General features: G+C 39.5%; 1 protein-coding gene, 1 long non-coding RNA gene and 1 other non-coding gene across 7 annotated transcripts in view; all 3 read right to left on the reverse strand.

Annotated features, from left to right (window-relative positions):
* Nucleotides 1–27789, reverse strand: part of LOC134795744 (uncharacterized) — a 333124-nt gene that overhangs the window by 268450 nt on the left and 36885 nt on the right. The gene's annotated exons all lie outside the window — the stretch shown is intronic.
* LOC134795654 (supervillin) lies at nucleotides 717–27659 on the reverse strand. 5 transcript variants are annotated; one of them, XM_063767567.1, is made up of 13 exons: nucleotides 26447–27659; nucleotides 24271–24378; nucleotides 18953–19119; nucleotides 17342–17517; nucleotides 16581–16746; nucleotides 11470–11624; nucleotides 10478–10638; nucleotides 9363–9475; nucleotides 7118–8796; nucleotides 6555–6653; nucleotides 6049–6242; nucleotides 4187–4348; nucleotides 717–2439 (listed from the first exon to the last, which is right to left on the reverse strand). In XM_063767567.1, the coding sequence occupies exons 1-13, from the start codon at nucleotides 27281–27283 to the stop codon at nucleotides 2353–2355; spliced, it is 4104 nt and encodes a 1367-aa protein (XP_063623637.1). In that variant the 5' UTR covers nucleotides 27284–27659; the 3' UTR covers nucleotides 717–2352. The 5 variants fall into 5 exon arrangements, with proteins under 5 accessions (XP_063623637.1, XP_063623635.1, XP_063623636.1 ...); XM_063767565.1 differs by lacking the exons at nucleotides 18953–19119; nucleotides 24271–24378; nucleotides 26447–27659 and adding an exon at nucleotides 18611–18705; XM_063767566.1 differs by lacking the exons at nucleotides 18953–19119; nucleotides 24271–24378; nucleotides 26447–27659 and adding an exon at nucleotides 18269–18368.
* On the reverse strand, nucleotides 15033–15106 carry Trnat-agu (transfer RNA threonine (anticodon AGU)). Its single transcript has one exon. It is a non-coding gene; the product is annotated as a tRNA-Thr (tRNA).

A 27789-nucleotide genomic window follows, 5' to 3' on the forward strand; every position in this document is an offset into this window, starting at 1 on the left:
TTTTCTGTTCAACGACATTTCATTGCCAGTATAAAATATTAATATAATTAACTATGAACATAGTATGTACAGCCTGCCAAAAAAGAGTAGAAGGCATTAAAAAGTGGCAACACTGTAGTGTCAACACTTTTTTTTTTCCTCATAGCTGATGTGAAAAGCAGTATGTGTCACACGGTATCAAAATTATTTCGTCTTGGGCGTTAACACTTGAATCCCTCATTACGCTCAGGATTCGTAAATTCGTACGCCCATGACGGAAATATATCATTTTGATCCCTTGTAACACAATAGTAGTTTGTGTTACAAGGGATCAAAATGATATATTTCTGTCAAGGGAGTACATTGAATCCTGAGCGTTACGAGGGATTCAACTGTTAACGCCGAAGACGAAATAATTTTGATACTGTGTGACACATACTGCTCCTATGAGGGAATTATGATGCTTAAACAGATTATTTAAGCTAAAAAACGAATGTGCAAAAAAAAACAAAATAGTGTGCCAGAACAGAAAAGTGTTACTTTGATCCCTCCTAGCAGGGAAGAAAAGTGCCACTTTGATCCCTCCTAGCAAGGAAGGAAAAGCCCTTTTCCGAATAGGTGATGTGAAAAAATATTATCATATTTTTACTTTGCTGTATTGCTTTGAAGGCTAACTTGTGGAAAACTTTTTGCATTGCATAATGGTTTTGAAAGGGAGAAATATAAAAACACGCAAATCAATTTTATCAATTTATTACACCATTATTATACAAAATAAATCTCAAATACAATAATAATATTATAAGTAACACAACCAAAGCAAAACATTAAACATTGGATTTGAGAGATACGTCTATGTCACGGTAGGCCCGCAGAGTACCGGCCGTAAATGCATCTGACATTACATGGCGACAGAATATTCCGTAGATCCAAATACATAGTTCATTAAAGTATGACTCGATCATAAGAGTTACTCTACTCATTGGCAGAAACCGACTTCATTACATTACTGGCATATTTTTCAGTCGAGACCCAGTAAATATCACAAGTCGCTCAGATGGTTCACCATTTAAAAATACATTTACGTACGTAATAAAGCTAGATATAAAAAATAAACTTCTAAAATTGTACACAACATAGCAACAGCGTTAAAATTAAAGTACAAACCTTAATCGTTCGAAAGACAAAATTTTAGTCAAATTCGTTTCTTTTCGCGCTTTTTGGCAACAGAAAGTCACAGGCTACGTCAATGTAATGGTCGAGTACAGTCAGTTAACTACAAGCTAAGCCAAAAGCACAGAAAATAAGGGAACGTTATAAGATTAGTAATATTAAAACGGTTTACAATGGTCCACCTAACAGCACGGTATAAAAGAGTAGCTAATGAGTAGATTAGATATGTGATGTATTAAAATATAACCTGCAGGGGCGGAGGCGCGTACCGATTAATCAACAACAATTCGCAGGCGAATCAACGGTATACAAGTTAATATCACAATGCCGAGAGCCACGCCTCCGTCGACGCAGGATCCTACCCTAAAGCGATAATAATAGTAGAAATACGTTGTATACCTAGCGATTTATAACCGATAACCATACTTGACCAGAAAACCGCCTCGTGGTCCAGACCGTCGTCCGAGCTCAAACTCTTTGGCAAAACGCACTGACACAACGCTAACTTATCGTAAATATCACTGCTAACAATTCGATGCCCTCTCTCGTCGGCGGTTAAACGTAACAATAATTAAGGGATCCGATTAAAAATACTGTTAATCAATTACAAATTCATATAAAATTAAAAAGTTAATATTGCGTTTCTAATAATTCATAATATTAAACAAAATTTAAAAATAAATATGGAATAAAACAATTATTTACAGGAAGAGGCCACGACACCGGCCGCTAAGCAATTCCGATACAAATCCGTGTTTCAAACCTACTCTACGGTCTACGGCGGTTACATCAAAATATCACGAGACAGAATACATAGTTTTCATTCCGTTAGTATAAAATTACGACACTCGGAACTACAGACTTAAAGCGTGCCTTTACGATTATTGTATCAAATCCTTCAACGATATTCGTTACGAGTAGAAAAGTACGAAATAACTGTGGTTGTACAAAATTACTAGTCTATTGCGATCGGTAACCTATCCATATTTCGAAATATTTTTCTCCAATGTTAACTTTTTAACTTTTTTTAAGGAGATACATAAGATTTGTGATCATTTGAAAATATATCTTCCGACAAAAATTGTTCGAAAGTATGATAGGTGTCCGCCGCGGTTAGTTTTAGTCCGGCTGGTCGTCCGGGTCCGGTGTCCGGTCCGGGTCCGGTCCGGGACGGCATCAGCCGGCGCGCGCGCCGCCGGGTCAAAACAGGCCGATGTCCTTCTTCAAGTTGGTCTGCTTCCACGCCGGCAGCACGGTGAACTCCTCTTTGGTCATGCCGAAAGCCTCCTGTAATGATAACACATAATATGTTATTGATTAATCTAACTGTAAAGCAAGCAACTGAAAACAGAAAAGCGTATAAAGGGTTTACTAAGTGTGGTATTCTACCTGTCCAATTTCTTTGTCCATTGTGTATTTTGTCTCACATTTTGCTTCATGAGAGAGTGGGACAAAGATATCGGACAGATGGAATACCACCCTAAGCCGCTTAAGAGATGAAAAATATTGCAGCCGCAGTTTTGACAGCTGATGCAGATACGCGCCGTGCGAATTGTGATAGTTGTTAAAAAGATTTAAAAAGATAAGATTTTTAGTTATCTAACTTGCGAGTTTTAGAGTATTTTTGTATATGCTTTATGGCCCCAATGTATATACAAAATGGACAACAAGAAAAATTAAGGGCTCATTTTTATCTCGTAAGCTTTTTTCGATATAGTTTCAAACCTAGATGAGTTTTACATAAGTAATGAAAAGAAGGATTAAACAAATGACAGAAAATAGTCATAAGTTCACGCACAACTGGCTCATATAAGGTTTAAGTTTATTTTAAAGCATACAAGAGGAACCGACCTACGGTGTTTCTCTGTATTTCTATTTCTATAAGCCCAAAAGTCAAATTGGACACCCAAATTACTACCTTGTCGACTACTAACTACGTTAGTTATGTTGCTACTTGCGACGTTGACGTAGTTTCTTGTTACCTGTCTGTAAAATTATTTTAGCTATGCGAAGATACATACATAAATACATGAGAATGTCCTATAATATTAACTAAATATTATAATATAAACAAAAATATATAACTATTGGAAACATTGGGATTATCCTAAAATCCCAATATTTCCAATAGTTATATATTTTTGTTTTGTTCTAAGTTGTTTAAGTAAGTAAAGTACTAGGTGTTATTTTTTTTTTGCTAAAGTCATACATCACATTTATGTTATATTTATAAAGTTAATAACTGTAGAAGAGTTGTAGTCTTAAAAAAAATACGTGCTTTGAATTTGATAGCGAATGTAGATGGCGCCGTACCGTACGGCTCCGTACATTATGCGGTGACTCTGGTTGTCAATAGTTTAAGTTTGACAGTCGACGAAGTCGGGGGACGAGTTTATTTTTGTAGACTCTTCTCCAATCAATACCTTTTCGGTTTCAATAGTAATCGAATCTAACAACAATGAGACAGTTATTCGTATAGCCCGCTTTTCGCGTTCGACTATGGCGGGGCCAAAGTCAACGTACCGGCAATAAAAAGTGAGAAAGCCGCAAAACACATCGCTAGGGACCGCGAGTAAGACACCCGTTTAGGGCCACTTGCATCATCCTTCTAACCCGGGGTTAAACGGTTATACCTGGAGTTACCATGGTTACCAGTACAATTTGACACTGGGTGAACGGTTTAACAAGTTAACCCCGGTTTAATGGGATGGTGCAAGTGGCGCTGAATGGTTTATTCGGCAATCGATGCGTCCAAAGTTAAAACGGCCGTTTTTGTTTTGAGTTCATAGATCGACGAATCCAGCAACATAAAAACTAGTTTGATGTATTCAAAAGGTACTTAAATACACAATACAGTACGTAGCGGCCTCCTTTTTTAACTACCTGTCGTTAAATTTAAATAATCACGATTATTTAGCAGTGGCGCTAGTGTGCGCGTTGATGGGCTCTTAAGACTCCGCAAGCACGTCGATTTTAGCCCCACAATAGTTAATGTACAAAATATACAACCCCCCCACCCCACCACCGCACATACCAAAAAATCAGGCGTCGACAGATGGCTCTCCAGATGATGTGGATCCACGTGGTCGGGCAGCGGGCGGCGCTGCAGCGCGGCCAGCGGCAGCTCGGCGCGGCGCGCCTCCAGCCGCGACAGCTCGCCCGCGCCGCGCAGCGCCTCGCCCGCCTTGTAGCCGTGCTGCAAGCGGAGTGCGTGTAGGTACAGTGCAAGCGGGAAGTTAGGCGTGTGTGTTTTTTATACATTTTGTGATTTAGAAGGTTACAGCCGGGGGTCACCGATTAGTTTCTTCAGAGGTCCGGTATTTAAAATAAAATGATCCCTTTGACCGCCGAAGACGTCAACTGACGCACGCGGCTCCAGCCCAATATCAACCTTCGTGCATTCCGACAAGATACACGATGACGCGCGGCGCACGATAGGCGTGGCGTTCAAAAGGTTATGTTATAAGCAAATATAATGTACAGCACAAAATACCGGGAACCGCGTTCCGCCATTTCATGACCCCTGGTTATAGCTTTTATAAGTTTAGAATAGATCTCAACCGACCCCGGCCTATTATCGCCTATCAATAATTCATAAAGCCCCATTTAAAATTTTGAGAACTCGCATGCGATGTTCGATACGTAAAAACTACAGAGTGCAAATATCGACCAAATAACAGCAAAGTAACGAAAATCATATACGAATTCTTAGACCGTCTAAATGGGGCTGAAGGAAAGCCGTACATTCGTAACTTTATAAAAAAATGTTTAACTCAAGTCAGGTTTAAAGCATAATATGTATGTCGCAGTCAAAAGTGTGAACAGTCAAAAGAACTTTTAACCGACAAAAACAGGCAAAACTGCTTTTGACTGAGCATGTTGGTCAAAAGTACTCGCAGAGGTAGGTTAGGGTTATTTTTTTTTTGCTACGCCCAAAAAACGAAACTGTTCCCAGAGATAGGTAGGTTAGGGTTATTTTTTTTTGCTACGCCCTAAAAACGAAACTGCTGCCAGAAATAGGTATGATTTTCAGGTAAAACTACTTTTGACCAACATGCTCAGTCAAAAGCAGTTTTGCCTGTTTTTGTCGGTTAAAAGTTCTTTTGACCAGTTCACACTTTTGACTGCAACATGTACAATGTTTATTCAATAGAGTTTTGAGACATCAGCGCCGACCCTTTACATTTTATCACCTCAATATCACCATAATGTACAAACTTATTATCTCAATATACACGTTTTAAAGTTCTAAAAGTACCATCACCATATACAAGCTGGCCACCAATAAATCATTGCATTCATCACCATGCTCGTACTCGGCCTGAGTGTCGAATAATTCTGTAAAGGCTTGAGACTCGAGGCCGAAGGCCTTTTGTTATGAGACCCTATAAGTTTTATTTTTCACTTGTAGGTATACAGGGTGTTTGGTACATCGTTTGCCAAATTAAAACGGCAGATAGGTTGAGTCATTTGCTATCTACTCATGCCTAGAAAAAAAATTGGCCATGGTTTTTTTTACTACTGCGCGAACAAAAATTTGAAATTTACGAATAACTATCTGCCGTTTTAATTTGGCAAACGATGTACCAAACACCCCGTATATGTTAGATGAACTGAATAAGGTAGATCTTAAGGTCTATAAGTCTACACTAACTACATATCTTACCATCCCTATACTTTTATAGCATTTTTCAAACTCGATGGGTAGGGTAACAGGTCCATATAATTTATAACCTAAAACGCCAAATTTAGCAAAATTGTATTGAGATGACATCTGTCAGCGTAGGTACCCACCGGGTTTGAAAAATACTATAACCTATGTATACAAAACCACATATGCAAATATTTTAACACTTAAAAGTACCACCACCGTATACAAACATAACTAAGGCTTACCGCAATATTGGCCTCGGCGGCGTCATCGTGCTCAGCCCAGGTATCGAAGAGGTCGGTGAAGGGCTGCGGCTCGAGGCCGGCGGCCACGACCTTGACGTCAGGTCGGGTGCGGCGCGAGGCCATCCAGTAGGCCTCCGCCGTGCGCAGGGCCGCTGCGCGGAGCGCTTGCCAGCGCGCTGCGAATGCTCCTACACCTATGCAAATATTAATATGAAATATTATAAATATGAAACAGGGGCATGAGGCATTTATTTAAATGAACAATCATTTAATATGTTATAACTCATAATATGTACAAGCGAATGCCTCATTTCAATTCAGTTTTTTTCGCTTTCGTTTCATCCGCTAGCAAAATTGTGCCAACCAATGTGCGGCGTGAATTTCGGGTTGGTCAAAAAGTTCGAAAACAGTTCAGATCTAAGATTTTACGGCAAATTATCATATCGACTTTGAAGCGACTATTGTCATGATTAATTTAGAAAAAAGGGTTTTTTTTTAATACTAACCAGTATTTCGCTCCGCGGGTTCCAGTTCCCCGTCCTCCCCGCGCGGCCACCAGCCCTGCCATAGCCACACCGACGCTCCGTCGTCCATCAGGAACAGGGCTGAAAAAGACCACACTAACATTTAGATAAATGCCGCGGATTTACTCAGTTATAACTTAAAAAAAATTTTACTTTAGACGCATTTGGTTATCACTCCGCTTGGGTCGGGGTTGGACTATAATCCACATCTGTTTATAAGCTTTTGTTATATTATAGGCGCTATAGTTCGTTTTTTTTAGCATTAAAAATAAGGTACACAATCTTGATGTCTTTTTATTGAAAAACATGTTTTAAAAATAAGTCACGGCAAATATGTAACAATTATGAATCTAATAATCTAATACGATCACTTATATTCTTCTGCTTTCATAAATAATAGCTACTGATTTTAAAAAAGCGTTTTTCAATTAAAAGACATGTCAAGATCGCTCACCTTCTTTCTAATGCTAAAAAAACGAACTATACCAAGTGGTGATTACATAAGCCTGATGATTACAAAAACAACAAAGATATCAAAATATTACCTGGCTGCGACGCTGAATACAACTCCTTTTGTTCAAAAGGGAAGGGTGTCACCAGCCGCTCATGCCGCAGCGGCGACAGCACCTCGTGCGCCTCGAACTGCCCGCCCAGATCCGTGAAATGGAATAATCTAGGGGTCACATCCCCACCTGACTCCTTCCCCCCACTTAGTACAGAATTATAGTACTGCTTATTCGCTACGCCTAGCGCTTCCAACACCTCTTTTGGTTCCTCGCTCTCTTTGACCTCAGTGATAATCACATTAGACACATTAGCGCCGAAGAGGTAACTAGATTTTCTAGCGATCAGCTTGTTGGCTAATTCAATAGCTATGCTCTTGGTGTGTTTGAGGCTGCGGGATCCGTGCCAGATGTATAGGCGGCCTTTTTCCGTGTCGACGAGAAGTAGAGAGCCTCGACTGCGGAGCTGTCGGACTGAGCAGGGAACTTGAAGTAAGTAAGCTTCATTGGACAGGTTTCCTCGTGTCACGAAAAGCTTGAATCTGTTTTTATCTGTGTTTTTCTTTCCTTGATGGACTACCAGATTCCCTTGGAAGAGATTCAAGAACGCTGGTGGCTCGTTGCCCTGAGCTACCCTCACTTGGGGTCCCTTTTCTTTGTCTAATTCCACTGTAAGCAGCGCGGCGGCTCCCTTTTCGTTGGATGACGCATCTTTTCCCTGCCAGCAGAAATAAGCGCAGCGATCTCTCCCAGTCACAGCATGTTTCGACGGTTTCCCATTCAGCTCCCTACCAGAAACGGTAATCTGGTACTCCCATCTGATAATATAACTGTCTCCGGAGAAAAATTCGCCAATTTCGGCCTGGCTTTCAACTTTCTGGTAATCGTTATCTTGAATAAGCCATTTTGAGACCGATTTCGTTTTGATTTCGTAATGTCTCATGTTTTCCTTATCGTAGTACTGCGTGCCGCGGCCGACGTGGGATCCTTCTAAAATGAGATCTGGATCCTGGTACTCATTCGACCACATTTCTTCGGCGTCGCATGGAGTTATTTCTATGCTATTCGATTTGTTCTCTTGGGGCTTCACTTGGATGACTCTGGTATAATCGGGCCAGTCGAGGAATTTCTCTTTAAAGAGTATAGTTTCCATGTGCTGAGTGACTTTGGACATGATCGCCCATTCCGGTCTAGTTTTCGACGTTTTCTCTGGACTACTCCTATCTTCTCTAGCACCTTGATATGTAGCAGCGTTTAAAGGATTGATATGGCATTCTTCGTAATTGTAGCCCTCATCGAATAACTCTTGGGCAAGTTGGGCAGCGCGCCTCCGGCTTTCGAGCGGGACATTTTTCCCGTACCATATGTACATTTCTGATCCAAAATCGAACACAATAGTTTTTGACTGGTTCAACATAGCAATCTTCGGCATTTGTCCCCAGTATTCTTTAATAGGTATTAATTCGTCGTCAATAACCTCATAGCACATGTTGGTTTGTACGATGCAGGACTCGAATATCTCGTCCTCATCGGGGTGTCCTGTCTCGACAGGTTTGTAGTCTTCGACGCCCTCGGTGAGGCCGAGGAGCGACCAGAACTGGTTCCAGTGCTTGTTGGAGAAGTTCTTGGTCTGCTCGTCGATCTTGATGATGGCGGGGGAGTTCTTGCAGCCGAGGTCTTTGGTGTTCTGGATGTGTTGGGCCACGTCGGTACTGCGATTCCTAGAAAAAAGGTTAATCATGAGAATTTTATAGTGGAAACTCAACTCCTAAGGGCTTACTTTGTTACGCTTTACTTTGTCTTCGCCATATAAAGACTAAACAGTAGTGAAAAAAAAAATAAACTGAATGATGTTTCTATTAACAATATCAACTTTTACTATTTAATGGAAACCCAGGTAAAGTATGGTGACGAGCATATTTCAACAAATGACATAATTATTTTATTCCATAATTCCAATCACCAATGTCAGTGCTGATTTGTCCAGGCTAGACGATTACTCTTATTTTGAAAGCGAAGTCGAGGCCTTTTAGTGGTAACACATCCTTTCAAAAGGGGGTTAACCATCAGTCCAATATCTTGGTCCAATGAAATTGCGTCTCACTCTCTCATTAAGCAAAATGTGAGACAAAATACACATGGGACAAAGAAATTGGACGGGTGGAATACCACACAAACCAGCAGAAGAAGGTTTGTGTTTTAACATTATTTTTATAATAAAAGTGGCGTTGGCGATAACTCAAATCATTTATTGCAGTACATGAGTACAGTATACAAATCAACTTACCTCTCAATGACATTGGCATACTGTCCAATGTAGAGGAACAGCTGATCTGGCGTGATTAAGACGAAGCAGTCGCCACGGTTGACGTTCGTGTGCACGGGCTCCACCAATCTCGTCTGCAACAAACATAATATATATTTATTTAGACATTCATACTTATACAAATTTACCTAATACAATACTTTTGGAGAGCCTGAGGTCTCCAGTTTAAAACACTGAGTACTGTCGCGTGTAGTGATTACAATTCGCGAGTTAAATTGTATTAATTAAATTTAATACAATTCGACCTAGTTCTATATTAAGAAAATTCCAAGTTCTCCACCGTACTTTCTCGGAAACGTTCGTATTTGTCATACTGCTTCAGTCAACCTCAGTACTTTTTGTACAGAGACTGACTGAAATAGCAAGACACGTTCGTACGTTTCCGTGAAAATACGATGGAAAATAAATTATGCACTACAACTTTACGGGTATAGAAACTGCACCGTGAAGAGATGCCACACACTCAGAACAATCGTGTATATGAAATGCATGATGAATCGACAGTGTCATTTTAAATTTAGAATTTTTATCTCTAAAAGTCGATTGGGGTCGCAACTTTGAGAGCGGATAAAATGTGAAGGAATGGGGTTGGCCGGTCGAAGTTGTTCGATGTACTCCTCAATTTAAGCTCTTGTGGTTTGTGGTAATGAAGAAACTCCAGGATAGTACTATCTTCTTGATTTATTAACTTAATAACTAGCTACAGGTATAACGTTAGGTTTTTTGGGAATCTATATAAAAATATGTGTAGGCGCTTCGGCTGTAAGGTGCAGTCTAAAGTAGGTACGCGGAACGGGGAGCCGTGACGTATGTGTGTGACGTCATGTGTCGTCAACCGGTCTTCGTACGAGTACTTTGTTATGTAGCGCCAACAGAAGTATTAAGCAGATGGCGCCAGCATAGCTTGCCCTGTCAATCCCTAGAATTGTGTCAATCTTTTGTTTATTTAATGGTATTTTATGCTCTGGATGCCAGTCCTTTCTGCCAAAACTCATAGAAAAAGGAGCAAGCTATGATGGCGCCATTTATGCAAACCTTTGACAGTTGCCAACTCCATTAAATTAAGAATAACGTACCTGCACTCTTCGCCGGCCCTTGACGTGCAGCAGCATGACGGACTTGGTGCCCTGGCTGGGGATGACGGTGGAGGAGGCGCTTCGAAGCGCCACGTTTGAAAAGTCCTCCTTCGTCGCCAGGGCCGCTAACGCTTCTGCCGCTAAGCCGCAGTTGGCCGTTGCTGTAAATAATAAAAAAACATTACTAAGTTAACATTATTATTCTCGTTTAAATCGCTCTGCGGACCGATGAATATTCAAAGTGCAATTTTTCACTTTTTCTTTTCAAAATATTTAATAAGAACTCCAGTGAATTTCGGGATATATCTTACAGTCTGCCCACATTATGTTGATGAACCTAAGAATGACAACTGAAAGAGCGCTACACTAGAATGGTGCTACAGCACGGCACGCAGCGGAGCGTACATGTTAATCTATAGACTGCCAAACGACGGTTACTGTGCAATATAAACCTTCGGTAATTCCAATAAAGTTTACGATTGCGCGTTTGTATAATAGGCGTGACGTCTAAAGGGTTAAACAATGTGTGCGACCGTGCGGCCTCGTTGCACGCCGCTCAAACCCTTTGTACGCTGCGCTAGACACTTGCCACTGATGGTGTTATTCATAAGATAACGATAACAAGATCAGCTACGTCAGCCACTTGCGAGCACACCAAAGACAGCAACGGAGTTGATAGCGTCGCCGTGGCCGAATCGGCCGTGGACTTATTATTTATTTATTCATAAACATCTGCCAACTTCAACAAGCCATTGATAATCGTTTGTCCCTATCTGTCATTTTGACATTTGTCAGGAAGAGAAAAAATTTAACGGTTTGCAAAGTTTTAACCTTTTGAATGCCGCGCGTATCGTGCGCGCCGCGTCATCGTGAACCTCGCTGGAATGCACGAAGGTTGATATTGGGTTGTAGCCGCGCGCGTCAGTTGACGTCTTTGGCGGTCAAAAGGTTAAGAATAATGGGGCGAGAGCGACCATTACACACAGTGTTACCTTTCTCCTTGATGAGTTGATCCCTGATGTTGGTGGAGGGCGGCGGGGAGTACTCCTGGCGGAGGTCGGTGCGCGCGGCCAGCGCCCGCAGCGGGTTGCGGGACGCGGCGTGGCGGCGCTCCCGCTTCGCTCGCCGAGCCCAGTCGTTGGCCAACCTGCACCGAACAATAGTAGTTTGTGTTACAAGGAATCAAAATGACATATTTCCATCAAAGGCGTACATTGAATCCTGAGCGTAATGAGGGACTCAAGCGTTAACGCCCAAGACGAAATAATTTTGATACCGTGTGACACATACTGCTTTTCACATCAACTATAGAAAAATATAAAAATCTTAGTGTTGACACAAATTATTATGTTTCAAAATATTATTCAAGCTAAAAAAAGAATGCAAAAAATAACAAAAACAGTGTCCTAGAACAGAAAAGTGCCACTTTAATCCCCCCTAGTAGGGAGGAAGTGCCATTTTGATCCCTCCTAGCGGGGAAGAAAAAGCCCTTTTCCGAATAGGTGATGTGAAAAGGTACATTTAGAATTTAAAAATCGAATCAATAAAAAATATTCTAATTTAAACTTTCGTGAGACATATTTTAAACTGTTTAGACGACAACGGTTTCACTCGTGCACGAGGTGCAGCCGCCGCGAGCACTCGAGCCTGAGAAAGGACCCCCGAAGGGCCCGAAACATGTCGCCAATAGCGACTAAAAATTCAAGTGAGTGAAACCGTTGTCGTCTAAACATTTTAATAAAACATATATTGCTTTTTTCACCATCCATGCGCCATGAGCATATTATGTAACAGTCAACTATGCAATTTGAAAAAATGTCTTCACAAAAGACAGAATGTAAAGAAAAGGGGCGTTATTTGCAGTCTTTGTTCCCTTTGGCCACCATACAGTCGGACAGAGCCGGCAAAGATTACAGTATAAAATTAACCTTATTGTTAGTACATTTTCATAAAGTTTACTAGGTATTATATGTTTATATAAAATGGTTAACACAACAAGACAATATTTAATTCCTCGGAAATAGTAGATGATTACAGAATTTAAAATATGCTAGGATTTGAATAATTCAATTGTTTGAAGTTTGAACAGTACAATTTATCAATATAAAAATATACTACAGTGGAACCTGGATAATTGCAATCTCAAGGGACCGGCCATTTTTTGTCAATTAACCAGGTTTTTCATTTAAGCAGGTCGTGTCAATTAACGAGGTTCAAAAAATCGTTGTGTCAATTATAGAGGTTTTCATTAATAGAGGTTGCGTTCTGACAAATTTCTTTTATGGAGGTGCAAATAACCATTGAAAGTAGATTTACACGCTTACGTTCTGGGTTTCTGGTCTATATATAGCTTCTATACTTGCACTTTTACACTACATTAATTACTACTTTATTTTCTTATTAATCATTTGGGTTTAAAAAATTCCCTTGAATTGTAGAAGAAAGTTTTATTGGAATGTAAAAAGCATACTTTGTTTTTGATTTAATAAAAAATATTTCACCTACTACAGGCTGTGATAGATAGTGTGTAAGTAAGTATAACGGGTTAGCATTGATTGACTAGCACGTTATCTTTTCGCGGATTAGCAAAGTAAAATTTATTTTTAATTAATATGGATTTCCGCAAAGTAACGCCTGATTCTATTCACTATGTGATAGATACCCAATAATTAAATTGAATTCTGGATGAAGATATAAATAAAATGATCATTGCTATTAAAATATTGTTTCTGCTGTCTACAACTACGTTATTTCAATTACAGAGGTAATAAGTAAATTAAATTAAATTAAATTAAATTAAAATTAAATTAAAATTATTTATTTTCGTAAAATATACACGTGTTTATAAAGTAGGGGATAGTGCTGCCCGGTAAGCAAAATTTGCCTGTGTTGGGCAACACCGCTCTTCCTTAATTAACAGATTGTTACACGAAAATTTCAAGTACTAGTTTAAGTAAGTCTAATAGTATAACATATGGATACAATTAAGATCATATATAACAATTTTTTTATAGAACTAGGTAAATATCTGGGTTGTCAGACATGCAGTAATAAATAAAGGAATAAAGGAGCCAGTAAGTGTGTGTGTGTGTGTGTGTGTGTGTGCGCGTGTGTGTGCGCGCGCGCGTGCGTGTGTGTGTGTGTGCGTGCGTGCGCGTGTGTGTGTGTGTGTTTGTGGCTGTATATGTATGTATGGATTGTATGTATTTACTTAGTTTATAAAGTTGATGTGTGAATCTCTAGTAAGTTATAGTATCTGGTTAGTTTTGTAAGTCTTCTATTTCATTGTAGCTTTTTGATTTTAACCATTTTGTAATTGTTGATTTGCAATCGTAGTAAAGTTTTGGGTAAATATTTAGGCACCTATTTACTTTGTTGTAAATGTGACTAGACTTCAAATTGTATTGTGAGCGTGCAAACTTGGTTTTAGTTTTAGTTATATTAGCAACGTTTTTTATTGTCCTTCTAGAGAAATAGTCGGCACTGTAGGAAAGGGTTTTATGTTTTTTTAAAGTAATTTGTAAAATATATAGTTTTCTTATTGATAATACGTCGCTTAGGTGGTATAATGATTCTGTAGGGTAACGGATTTTTTTAAAATACATTGTTTTTAAGAGTGCACGCTGAGCTCTTTCCAGACTAATGAATCGCGTTTTAGCCGTCCCACCCCAGACAGGTATACAGTAAACCAAGACAGACTGTACCAGGGATGTGTAAATCTCTGTTAGTATATTCCGTTGTTTTGACGGGGCTGTTTGTGATCTACCTGGTACAATATGCCTTAGTGTCCTGAAAATCCAGTGCAGCTTACGGACCCTATTGATTAGCTGGTCAATGTGAGTGTACCAATTTAGGTGCTCGTCTAAGGTGACTCCTAGGTATTTGATTGTTGATACTTTTTCAATGATTGGGCAGCTACAATTTTTGAGATTCGTACTGTCACAAGTGTGGATTTTGATAAGTAAGACTCGTTTCAATAGTAGAGGTAAAAAGGAGAACAAAAATAACGGATTTTTTTAGCACAGTGTCAATTATAGAGGTCTTAGTTGCGACGTGGTCAATTACAGAGGCAAAATTACGAAAAGCCCTAAAACCTAAATTGCAATTATAGAGGTTCCAAAATTTCAATTATAGAGGCCTTTTGGTCTCAAGGGACCGGGACCGGACTTTTGGTTGCAATTATTGAGGTTTTCCATTTATCCAGGTGCCAATTAACCAGGTTTCACTGTATATTATAAAATACGATATCTCATTCGACTTTAATGTTAACTTGGTTTATATTCAATTGTTTGACATGTTTTTCTTTGTACATGACGATCCTTATTGGGAGACATAATTTTATTAATCTTAATATTTTTTATTTTTAAATATATAATGTAATTTTTGACGATCATGATGAGAAGATAAACATAATTTTGATGAATGTAGCAAATTTATAGTGTAATTTTCATCTTGAAATAAAGAAATCTAATCTAATCATAATCATTATAATCATTGTTTCAAGAGTCGCGACAGCGAAATGAAAAAAAAAAATACAAAAAGTTGAACCACTGGTAGGCCCCGACGAGATTCGAACTCGTGATCTCCTGTTTACTAGACAGGCGCTTTAACCAACTAAGCCACGGCGCCACACACCCACCGTGCGAAATTGTTTACTACTAGCCACACATAATTGGAAGTGCTGATAGCGGATACATTGTTGCTTATTAGTGTAGTAAATAAAGGTAGTGGACCCCGCAGTAATTCCTCAGCCAGAAAAAACTTTACAGTATGATAAAGTATCAATAAATAAAAAGTATTGTATAAATTTCCAAAGAATAATAATAATAGAATTAAAGTAAATACCTAAAGTCTTAAATCGTTAATATCTTTTTACGGAAAAATGCTCCGTTCAAACTTTCTTCACCAGACATATTCATGTAACGTATTGCAACAATATATGAAATATCAAAAAATTATCCCAGCAGAAATACCAGTATTAATAAAATAAAAATTTTTGGCGTGTCTTGGACCGGAAAATTGCTCAGTCTAATTTTTTCACTGGAATGCCATTTTATTGTCGTTCTATACCTACAAAATGAAAATCTAAATATTTTCCACTCTCAGTTTTTAATAGTTCTATAATACATACATTTCGATACGCATTTTTTTTGGATTTTTTTTCCCACTGCGCCAAATTATATTCTAAGATCATATAAGAAGAAAAAAATGACAGAGCAATTTTCCGATGAAAAAAAGCGTCAAAAAAAGGAAGTATCATAAAAAAATATTCTCATGTTTAAACTTTTAGATTTTTTTCTAGTATCACATACTGATACAAATAAGTTATGTTGTAAAATAATTTTGGACTGAGGAATTACTCGGTTCAATATATAATCAGATTTGTGTTTTTACCTAACTTAGGAGTGTTTTTTTTTTGGATATTTATAATGTTAGTCTCGGCTCATACTATACAATAACCAAGCTAAATTTCATCGACTGAGAAATTAATGCATGGGTCTCCATACAACAACTTGCTTCATTTACTACACTATATGTTCTAAGTACGATAGTTTATTCGGATTATTTTTATTATCATATCACAATGAACATGTACAGATTATAGTGCCGGCCTCAAGGAGAACCAATTTCTATACCTAGTGTACATCAGAAATAGTTTTAACGAAAATTCTATTTGTAACTTGGCGTATTTAGTGAGTATTTAATGTACATACTTTAAAAATGTGAAAGGGTTAGCGTAAATATTATTTTTGCGATGATGGCTACTTTCGAAACATACCTGTGTTCAATTACTGGAGTAAAGAACTTCTGGAGAGATTAATCGTCGGCGCACGATCCCTCGGAGTAAAATACGAGTATAACCTTTAACTTTAACACAATAAGGTCTAGATTAGTAGAACTTAGTTACTCACATTTGCCGCGAGCTGCTATCAATAGCATCCAAATCCACGTGTACTCTGTTGTCGGCCGTTCGTTCTTTTTCCATTACTGGTGTAAATACCGCCTGGAAAGTTTCATATCGGCGCGCGATCCCCCAGATTGAAATACGAGTATAACCTTTAACTTTAAAACAATAAGGTCTATATTAGTAGTAGTTACTCACATCTGCCGCGAGCTGCTATCAATAGCGTCGAGGTCGACGTCCACACCGTTGTCAGCCGTTCGTTCTTTTTCCATAACTGGAGTAAAGAACGCGTGGAAGGTCTCATCGTCGGCGCGCGGCACTCGCACCGGGCAGCCGGACTTTTCGGCGCCGGGCGATTCCTCTTCTGGTTGAATAAAAAAAAACTAGTAAAAAAATTGCACGATTTGCAGGATGATTAATAAAAATAAAGAGAGGAGGACGTAAAATAATAGTTGGGGCGCTGAAAGCAGAAAATTCAAATTATTATTGCAATTTCAAATTATTTCTAATAAAGAATCTAGGATCTCCACGGGTCAAGGTGGTTTACCCGACAATATCTTAAAAAATACCCACACAAATTGTATCATAGAAGAACCTAGGATTGTTTTCAATCGAATACAATTTGTGTAGGTATTTTTTAAGAAATTGAAAATCACATTTTAAGTTTTGTCCCTATTAACCCCAGTCATCCCTATTCACCCCAGTGACGGTATCAATGTTCTCATCATCATCTGAGGCATTACAGCCGCGGGTGGGCCTTAGCCTGGTCAAGCAAGTTCTCCAGTCCGATCTGTTTGTGGCCTTCCTTCTCCAACTTTTCACTCCTAAGATCCTGATGTCCTGGTATACGCCATCCAACCATCTGAGCTTGGGCCTGCCTTTACCTCTGCGGCCCTCCGGTCGGCCTTCTAGAAGGCGCTTGGGTACTCTGTGTTCTACATTCCACATATTGTACTCACTCTCATCAAGTCGGCTGCTTATGCTTTCGCTGACGCTGTGACTGCGTTTAAAAGACTCCCGGTCCGGTTTCCTGGCTTCCTCCTTCGGCTGCTTGTCCGGGCACACGACGGCGCACGATGCTGAACGGAGCGGGCCCGAGAGGAAACCGTTGGTCGGGGAGCCTTGCTTGCGAGATCTGGAATGAGAATTAAAAAAAATTTTAGGCAAAAAAAACATAATTGGTATAAGCTTTTATATTAAGTACTCATCAAGACAATTCTAAAAACCCCAAACAGAATTAGGTTGCGTTGTTTTATCACATCAGCTCCATGTCTATATAAATCCAATCCTCCAATAAAGTTTGTACAAACTTCATTTATTTTGTGATAAAAGTTATTCGCGCTTACAAAGAACTCTTTCCTGCGTAACACGTCAAAATATACGTAATCATACAGAATCGTCTGTGACTATAGGAATGATTAAATATACTAGGGAGATATTGCACCACCGCTATTCTCGGACGACCTCTCAAAGCTAAAGCCACATGGCTCAAAATGTTTTTTATTTCATTTGTGAAAAATATGCAAGCTTACCTGAACTTGTTGGCGATGGGGATGCCCGGTGATGATGGTGTCATCGGCGCTGGGGTGGAGACAGGACCTGGCCACCTGGTGGCGGAGTGAGCGGCGGTGGTGGTAACTTTATCCCTGCAAATTTACCTGAACTTGTTGGCTACAGGGATGCCAGGTGATGACGGCGTCATCGGCGCTGGGGTGGAGACAGGTGGTGGAGTGAGCGGCGGTGTGGTGGTAACTTTATCCCAGCTAATTTACCTGACCTTGTTGGCGACAGGGATGCCAGGTGATGACGGCGTCATCGGCGCTGGGGTGGAGACAGGTGGTGGAGTGAGCGGCGGTGTGGTGGTAACTTTATCCCTGGTAAGTTACCTGAACTTGTTGGCGACAGGGATGCCAGGTGATGACGGCGTCATCGGCGCTGGGGTGGAGACAGGTGGTGGAGTGAGCGGCGGTGTGGTGGTAACTTTATCCCTGTTAATTTACCTGAATTTGTTGGCGTCAGGGATACCAGGTGATGATGGCGTCATCGGCGCTGGGGTGGAGACAGGTGGTGGAGTGAGCGGCGGTGTAGTGGTAACTTTATCCCTGGTAATTTACCTGAACTTGTTGGCGACAGGGATGCCAGGTGATGACGGCGTCATCGGCGCTGGGGTGGAGACAGGTGGTGGAGTGAGCGGCGGTGTGGTGGTAACTTTATTCCTGCTAATTTACCTGAATTTGTTGGCGTCAGGGATGCCAGGTGATGATGGCGTCATCGGCGCTGGGGTGGAGACAGGTGGTGGAGTGAGCGGCGGTGTAGTGGTAACTTTATCCCTGGTAATTTACCTGAACTTGTTGGCGACAGGGATGCCAGGTGATGACGGCGTCATCGGCGCTGGGGTGGAGACAGGTGGTGGAGTGAGCGGCGGTGTGGTGGTAACTTTATCCCTGCTAATTTACCTGAATTTGTTGGCGTCAGGGATACCAGGTGATGATGGCGTCATCGGCGCTGGGGTGGAGACAGGTGGTGGAGTGAGCGGCGGTGTGGTGGTAACTTTATCCCAGCTAATTTACCTGAACTTGTTGGCGACAGGGATGCCAGGTGATGACGGCGTCATCGGCGCTGGGGTGGAGACAGGTGGCGGAGTCAGCGGCGGTGTGGTGGTAACTTTGTCGCGCTCCAGCCGGCCCGCCACCGTGAATAGGGATGCATCGCTTTGCGGCACGCGTTTGCGCCATCCCTGAAAATTAAAGAAATTGACATTAAATTAAAGACAGCGACATATGGAAGATGGGACATAGATTGTATTGTTGCATTTATGACGATTAAACGAGAGTGGACAAAGAGCTTAGATAAATTGTTAGGATTGAAACACTTGAAACTAGTTTTATTGTAAATATTGGTTGAATTCCTTTTGAGAATGAAAAAGAAATGCATTTTTTTTGTGATTACTTTAAATTACTTTGACCTGTGTTTATTGGGCCTAAAATAATAAAATAGAAGGGTAATAAATAACGTCTATATTAAAGTATCAAAAGAGTTATCTGCCTTTACGTCTGCAATGACACAAAAAAAGACATAACAGTGATTCATCAGAATGAACAAAGTTTCTATAGTAAGTATATAATTTTCTAGAAGCGGAATTGCAATAAGAGCCTTATATGTGTACCTAACAACTTCACGTCGCATGATGACTGATGAGTCATAATAAAAGTAAAGACATGAATATAGATACTAAAACATTCATTGATACAAACCCACAGGTACAGGGTGCAATGCCTTGTGAGTCTGACCCAGACCTACAGATACCTACATCCTCTATGTGACGCATCGGAGAACTTTCTTTTTAAGTTTTTTGTATAAACCGTTACTTATTATTTTATTAGTCTAAGATTTTAGTAGTCTATGTAGGTCTAGGAATTTAAGAATTCTATGCCAGTTTGTACCTTGTAACAGTGCTAATAACATGAGGTCCCTAGTGGCTTTTATATTTATTGTGACTGTGACAAGGAACAGTGAAAACGAATTCCATAACAGTATGTATATAAATGACATCGTAAGATTGTGCACCCGTTAGTTTACAATCTAACGTAGGTTAGGTTAGTTTGTAATCTTCCTTCCGTCAGTTTATAATTTAACTTACAAGATTATTAAACTGACGAGTGTTTACAATTTTACGGTGACATATGTATGTATGTTTGTATCGTGTGCTCCACCATAGCGTGCAAACTGCGGGGGCGATTGTGAATTATTTTCATGACGCGGTTAACATAAGCGACTTCGAAACAAGTGATTTTTTCACTACAAACTGTTTATTCGTTTTAAATCAATTGACGCACCGTTTACGCATTTTGTACCTTTAGTATGAAGATGCGACTCACAGGACACGTCACAGCGAATACGCTGCGTCAAGTGTAACTCTGAATGGTCCCTTATGCGGTTATAAAGTACTAGCTTTTGCCCGCGACTTCGTCTACGTGGAGTCAGTAATTTGGGTAGCTTATTTTTTATCCAATCTGCTTTTCATCGATTTCCCATACAAACTTCCACCCCCTTAAAGGATGACTTCTGTGATAAACCCTATGACCCTATGTCCTTCCTCGGGACTCAAACTATCTCCATACCAAATTTTAACTAAATCGGTTCAGAGCGGTTTAAGCGTGAAGAGGTAACAGACAGACAGACACACTTTCGCATTTATAATATTTAGTATGGATTTACGTAAACAAGTGACTGCCGGAGCGTCTCAACAAATTCGCGTACTAATTGAATGATAAATGTGAATCACCGGTAGCACTTACTCACGCAACTCCGCATATCCATGCCACTTCCGAGAGCTAAGTATTGCAAGACTTCTGCTAAAGTATACCTTTTGTGGTCCTTATCTCGGTGTAGTAAGGTGTATGAACGGTCATATAAGGCATAACAGGTATTTAATCCTATTAAATTACATTCACAGCGAGCTGCCATTGCAGCTTTATCAATTGGCTGTTTGTGATTACAGATTACTGAATTACTTATCGGAAGAACTGAATATTCTGATACGAAACGTTCAACAATTTTAATCACGAACACTATCGTGTTAAAGTCGTAGGTCATCATCATCTTCCATAGGCGTTGTAATTCAATAACCGGTTAAAGTGACCGAACGATTTTTTATGCAGGTGATGGTAGCACGAGCGGGTTTACTTAACAATAGACAAAGGATTAGCCGCTCGGGGCCAGCTACAAATCGAAAGACTATGTATAACAGATGCTACGAAAAGTCGTGACTATTTCCGTGCATTATTTAAGTTTCTATTGGCGTTTTCTATCAATTATTATCACCCTTGCTAGACTCCCAGATTTGTGACAAATACTTAATGGTCAGCGACAATGGCATTTTATTCAAACGGTAAATCGCTCAAATCTACCCAATTGCTTTCACATAATATTAAATCTGTTTAAAACTTGCCCCACTCCATTCGTGTGGCCATGGCCTTAGTTTTTGTGATTTTACCAGTTCACTGTTTTACAATGAGTTAAAGGAGAGCGTGTCACCGTCATAATGTTACGCCCTTTATGCAAAACCGGAAAACCTTTAAGATTTATTGTCATAGTACAAATATCCATTAATTATCATAGCCCTTGAACTTTAAGAATTACCTTTTAAAGTGGTAAGGATATAATCATTATCGCTGGAAACGCGTTTCATTGAAAAGCAGGACTGGGTAAGGACGGTGGTATTAGGGTTGCCATATAAAGTGGAATATCTTGACAAAACTAGTCCCGATATCACACTAAAAATCGTGACATTTCTTACAGGCAAACTAAAGTGGATAGCGGACTGATTGAATCCTTTTAATTTTATACTTCTAGGTATATTTACGAAGCTAATATCAGTCAGAGCAGCAGTTGTCCCATTCGTGCCCTCTCTCTTTCCATCACTCTCTCGGGTTTGCAAACAAGCACAGTGACATTATTTTATAAAAAAATCCCTATATATTACAAAATCTTGGTTGGTTAGCTCCTTAACTCGCACCCATATGCTGTAGCTACTACACTTCCCTACATTTTCCATTAAAAACTTCCAGATTCTAAGAGCTAGTTGACACCCTCACACAATCCTGATGAATAACCAACAATCCTCACAGGATTTCCCCTAACCTAAGGGATCTTAGGGTGGACATATGGCCACGCGTTGGGTGGACAGAATAACGTCAGTAACAAACGCCACATTGCAGGCTAGCATGCACTGGGCCCAGGACAGAGCGGCTTGGAGAGCACTGGTGAAAAGTGTCCACATTCGTCACGTCCCTCAGCCATGAGGATACGACAAGGAAAAAGAAGAAGAAGAAGGGATCTAAAGGGAGTAACGTCACAACACCACGTCACATTAGTGCAACGAAGCCTCACAGATCTCACACATTGCAAGGCGAATACAGGTGTAGTGCATATTGGTTTTCCATCGTATTTTCTCGGAAACGTTCGTATTTGGTATGCTACTTCAGTCAACGTCATATGTATATGGCAACCCTGGTGGTAATTCAATAATTCAACTGCATTCCTACTCGACACCGTTTTGTGTTCGAGTTGCGTAACGTGGATTTGTAGTTTAATTGCTGCATAAATCGCATTAGATCAGCCGAGGCACAAGTGCGAGTACGCTATGCTCGCTATGTTTAGTATCATTTACGTATTCACTTAGCATATCCACCGTAGTGGAGTACATTTTTAGACAGATAGTTAACAATATACATGCGTCTGTAAAGGACAGATTAAAGATTTTTTTTTGTTGTTAATAACTTCATTTTCAACCGACGAAAAAAAAAACGGAGGAGGTTCTCAAGTCGACGCGTATATATTTTTTTTTTTTATGTATGACCACGCATAACTTTTTACAGAGGTGTTCGATTTTGATAATTATTCTTTTATTGGAAAGGGTATACCCCGAAGTTGGTCCCATATAAATTTGGAAAAAAAAATCCAACCTTAAGGGTAGGAAAATAGGGGATGATTGATTTTTTCACTCACCGATTGTAACGTATGACCACGCATAACCTTTTACAGAGTAGTCGTAATAATAATAAAAATTTGGAAAAAAAAGCTACCCTAAGGGTGGGAAAATAGGGGTAATTTATTTATATTACAGAACATAATAGTTAAAGTAGGATTATTAATATAACAGTTAATAGCTAAAGCAAGGTAGGTAGCTATTTTAAAAGTAATCAAAAATTAAGCATGTAATAATTTGTATAAATTATAGCCACAGAAAATTATAAAATAAAAACTTTTTAACAAAAAAAATAACCGCCGAAAAAAAACTAAAAGAAAATAAAAAAACCGGCACTAACACGAAACGAGTCGACCAACAAAACCAATAGCACACTGAAAATAAAAAAATAATTATTTTGTCTTCAATAACGCAAGTGAATACCTATGAACTATGTATATACATACTTCTGAAATCAATCACACAAATCTGTTATTTTTGGAGTCGGTGCCAGCCTCAAACAAACTTGAGCACCTTAGTGAAGCACCTGCACCGACTCCAAAAATAACAGATTGTAAATATATAAATACGCAGATTTGTGTGATTGATTTCAGAAGTATGTATATACATAGTTCACTTGCGTTATTGAAGACAAAATAATTATTTTTTTCTTTTCAGTGTGCTATTGTTTTTGTTGGTCGACTCGTTTCGTGTTAGTGCCGGTTTTTTTATTTCCTTTTAGTTTTTTTTTGATTCAAGCTTTTATAGCTGACTGCACTTTTCTTACAACAGGCGACTAATAGGTAATTATCGTGATAATTCTAACCAACCCAAACACAATTAGGTTGCGTTACTTGCGTTGTTTTATCACAGAGTTCCTATGGCCACATCCTGTGTCCGATCAGCTCTATGGAACCTTAATATTGCATATTATTAGTTTATTAGTTGACTAGCGATAAAAGCTTGCATCAAAAATCGGGCAAGTGCGAGTCAGACTCGCGCACGAAGGGTTCCGTACCATATAAAAAAAAAAGCAAAAAAAAAACGGTCACCCATCCAAGTACTGACCACTCCCAACGTTGCTTAACTTTGGTCAAAAATCACGTTTGTTGTATGGGAGCCCCATTTAAATCTTTATTTTATTCTGTTTTTAGTATTTGTTGTTATAGCGGCAACAGAAATACATCATCTGTGAAAATTTCAACTGTCTAGCTATCACGGTTCGTGAGATACAGCCTGGTGACAGACAGACGGACGGACGGACGGACGGACGGACGGACGGACGGATGGACGGACGGACGGACGGACGGACAGCGAAGTCTTAGTAATAGGGTCCCGTTTTACCCTTTGGGTACGGAACCCTAAAAACTAAATTAATTTGAGGCGTGCAATAAATAGTTGTATTAGAGTAATATTTACCTGTGCAGCAGTTTCGAGCTTATTCCTCCTATCAGCAAGGATGTTGTTCCCAAGCTCGTCGTCTACCTGCACTTTCTTTTTCTCATCGACAGCAGCGCTTAGAGAGTCCTAGAACAAAAGAAATACCACAATTAATGAAAAATAAAACTGAGAGAGAAATGGAGAATAAACTGGCAGTTCCTCGACTAATTTAGCTGTTGATTTAATTAGGTTATGCTGCTTGAGAAACGGTATGATACTAATCTCTTTTAGCACGCATCTTATACTTAAACGTATATATCCACAAATGAGCGGGAAGTTTATAGTAAATAATGTACATACTATATATTATTATACACTCAGCAGCGGCGTGGTAAAGAAGGCGAGATGGTCAAAATCTGAGAACAACATTACTGCTGAACGGGTAAAAGGGTGTGCTGGTCATATTGACCCTCACACGATTAATTAGTTTTGTTGCTGAGTGTCCACATAAAGATAAGGACATAAGTCTGAAAGGTCATAAAAATCCTTGTTAAGTTGTTACATATCATAATAAACAACTTGACCTTTTTTATAACAGAAATAAGTCATCAGGTTCAAGGCACTTAGCGGCTATTCATAAATTACGTCATTTCAAATTAGGGGGGGGGGGGGTCTGGACATCGGATGACGGTAGCATGAAGTAGGAGGAAATGGGGTCATTTGAAGCATGATTTTTGGATGATTATAGGGGGGGGGGTCAAAAATCGTCAAAAATCGATGACGTAATTTATGGACAGCCCCTTATGATACAGTGCAAATAGTCAAATAGCAACTCTCTTAACTGTCCATCGGTGGACCGGACCTTAAGCCATTTGTAAAGGTTTACCAATGGACAGTTACGAGTAACAGTGTGCGCGATGGTACAACATAAATTATTCCTCACCGAAGTGCTACTACTAATAGTAGCTATACATTCATTCATTAGAGATTGTTTTTAGGGTTCCGTACCCAAAGGGTAAAACGGGACCCTATTACTAAGACTTCGCTGTCCGTCCGTCCGTCCGTCCGTCCGTCTGTCACCAGGCTGTATCTCACGAACCGTGATAGCTAGACAGTTGAAATTTTCACAGATGATGTATTTCTGTTGCCGCTATAACAACAAATACTAAAAACAGAATAAAATAAAGATTTAAATGGGGCTCCCATACAACAAACGTGATTTTTGACCAAAGTTAAGCAACGTCGGGAGTGGTCAGTACTTGGATGGGTGACCGTTTTTTTTTTGCTTTTTTTTTCGTTTTTTTTTGCATTATGGTACGGAACCCTTCGTGCGCGAGTCCGACTCGCACTTGCCCGGTTTTTATTGATATCATGACAACATTAATGCAATGGTTACATTAACTATGAACTTGTTGATTTATGCAAAAAAGTGTCAACGGAAATGAGATCTAAACGGGAGTAAAGATCGTTACGTCTGATACACCAGTCATCTGTCTGTGAAATCAGATGATAAAATGGTGCGAATTACAATTAGACCAATTTCTTCCTAGCTAGACGCTAACACCTATTGTTACGTAGAGCAACATCTGATCCACATTTGCGGTTCTGTCACGCTATATTACGTAAGTTGTTATATATTATAACGACGCACGATCAAATGTAATATAAGCCTGAGTTATTACAGTTGTACCTAAGTCATAATAGAACATAAACTGAAATAGATGTGATATACTCATTAAAGAAAAAGAGACCAAGCCCTCCAGTGCTGCAGTGGCAGAGGCCGGATGGTTTGGTCACTTTTTAATTTATACTATAGTAGTGTAAGTATAAAAAAAAATACAATTCAAAAAATTACAATAAAATAATTTGATTTGTTCCATATCAGGATTTCGAATGTCATAAGCCCGGTTAGTACTCATCTCATATAAGAGTATATCTAAGATTTATATTTTGATGTATACACACACCACCACCGCGTGATGTTATATGTTTAAGAAGTTTGTTAAAAAATAAAAACTGAAATGGCGAGTAAACTTGAAGAGAAAAACATCTAAGGCAACATTAAAAACCGAGGTTTTCGCAAACCGGAAAGTAAACTCGTTAAAATACTTTTATTTTGTTAATTTTGTACAACTTCCTGCGTCCCTGTATTAAAATGAGTAAAAGTACCTTGAACAAAATTTGCTTAACGTCTTTATTTCATAATTATACGTGCCTTGTCGTTTTCGGCGGCCTCCAGATCAAACTTCCTGAACACAGGCTTCAAACCGCCGTTCTTCGTTTTATTTTTCAGTTCGCCTATAACTGATCCAAAATTAAGACCAGTTGGGAACCCGGATTGTTTTTGTAAACGTTTCAGAAAAGGTTTCTCTTCTACCCCGTTCACCTCATCACACACATCTTGTTCGATGACAGGCTCTTTAGTCAAATTAATTGTATTCAACTGTTTTATTCTGTCAGATGCTTTGTCAATTGATTCTTGCAATTGTATCGCCCTATCACTTATAGTTGGCTTAACTGGTTTCAAATCTACAGGCGTTATGTTAAAATCCAGTATTTGGGGTTCGTGTTCGGCCTCTGCTTTATCTAGAGACAGGTTTTGTATAATCGTTTGTATTTTGTCATCATTTAAAATAGTTTTCTCGAGGAACTCAGTCAATCGTTCCTTTGGCGGACTCTCTCGCTTGAATATTCTATCGTTAAGAAGTTTGGCTTGTTGTTGCTTCAGTAACGTGCTTGGTGAAACTTTGTCTTCAGTATTCAAACTAGCTATGTTTAAATTTTGCAACTGGTTGATGCCATTATTGTTATCTTCTAAATGAGTAACTTCTTCGATAATTTTTGCAGCAAGCACTTCTGGCAGTTTATTTTCACCTTCTTCATTAATTTTATCCAGGCTTGCTGGTTCCACATCTTGCTCTTTTGGTGTTAACGTTGTACCGATCACATTATCTTTAATGGCTTCCTTTATTTCAGGTGGCTGTTTCGACACCAAAATCTTCCATACCATGTATGCCAGCAAGCACAATCCAAGCAACACTTCGTAAAACATTTTGAGCAATCCCCACAAATCACATCACTGACTAGAATTTGTTTTACGTGGCGACACCACAATTAACGCACTATTAACGCTCCATTTGTAATAAAGTTCCAATGAAGCAATCAAAGTTACTTGCAATCTTCACAGTTATGCACCGCACCTAATTCAAAAATTGAATAATCATTAGGCTAAGCAATTGATAGGCTAGCGTAATGGGCGGAACGGAAAACAATAACAAAGCGGTTGATGTTACAGCTGGTCAAACACGCACTGGTTGAACAAGTGCGTTATCACCTGGCAGCGGACACGACTACTCTAGTGACTCACGCGCACCCCGCGCGTGTAAACACAGCCGCGGTAGCCGCAACCTTATGACACATCTCGGATGTATACATTCCGAGTTGTAGGTGCGCCGAGATGGACCTTGACTCGAAAATGTCGATAAAAAGATGGTACATTGACCTTCAGTTTAATTGGCTAGCAACCGACTTTATAATATTATAATGATATTGATAGGT

Source organism: Cydia splendana, chromosome 12 (assembly GCF_910591565.1).
Source record: "Cydia splendana chromosome 12, ilCydSple1.2, whole genome shotgun sequence".
Lineage (NCBI taxonomy): Eukaryota > Metazoa > Arthropoda > Insecta > Lepidoptera > Tortricidae > Cydia > Cydia splendana.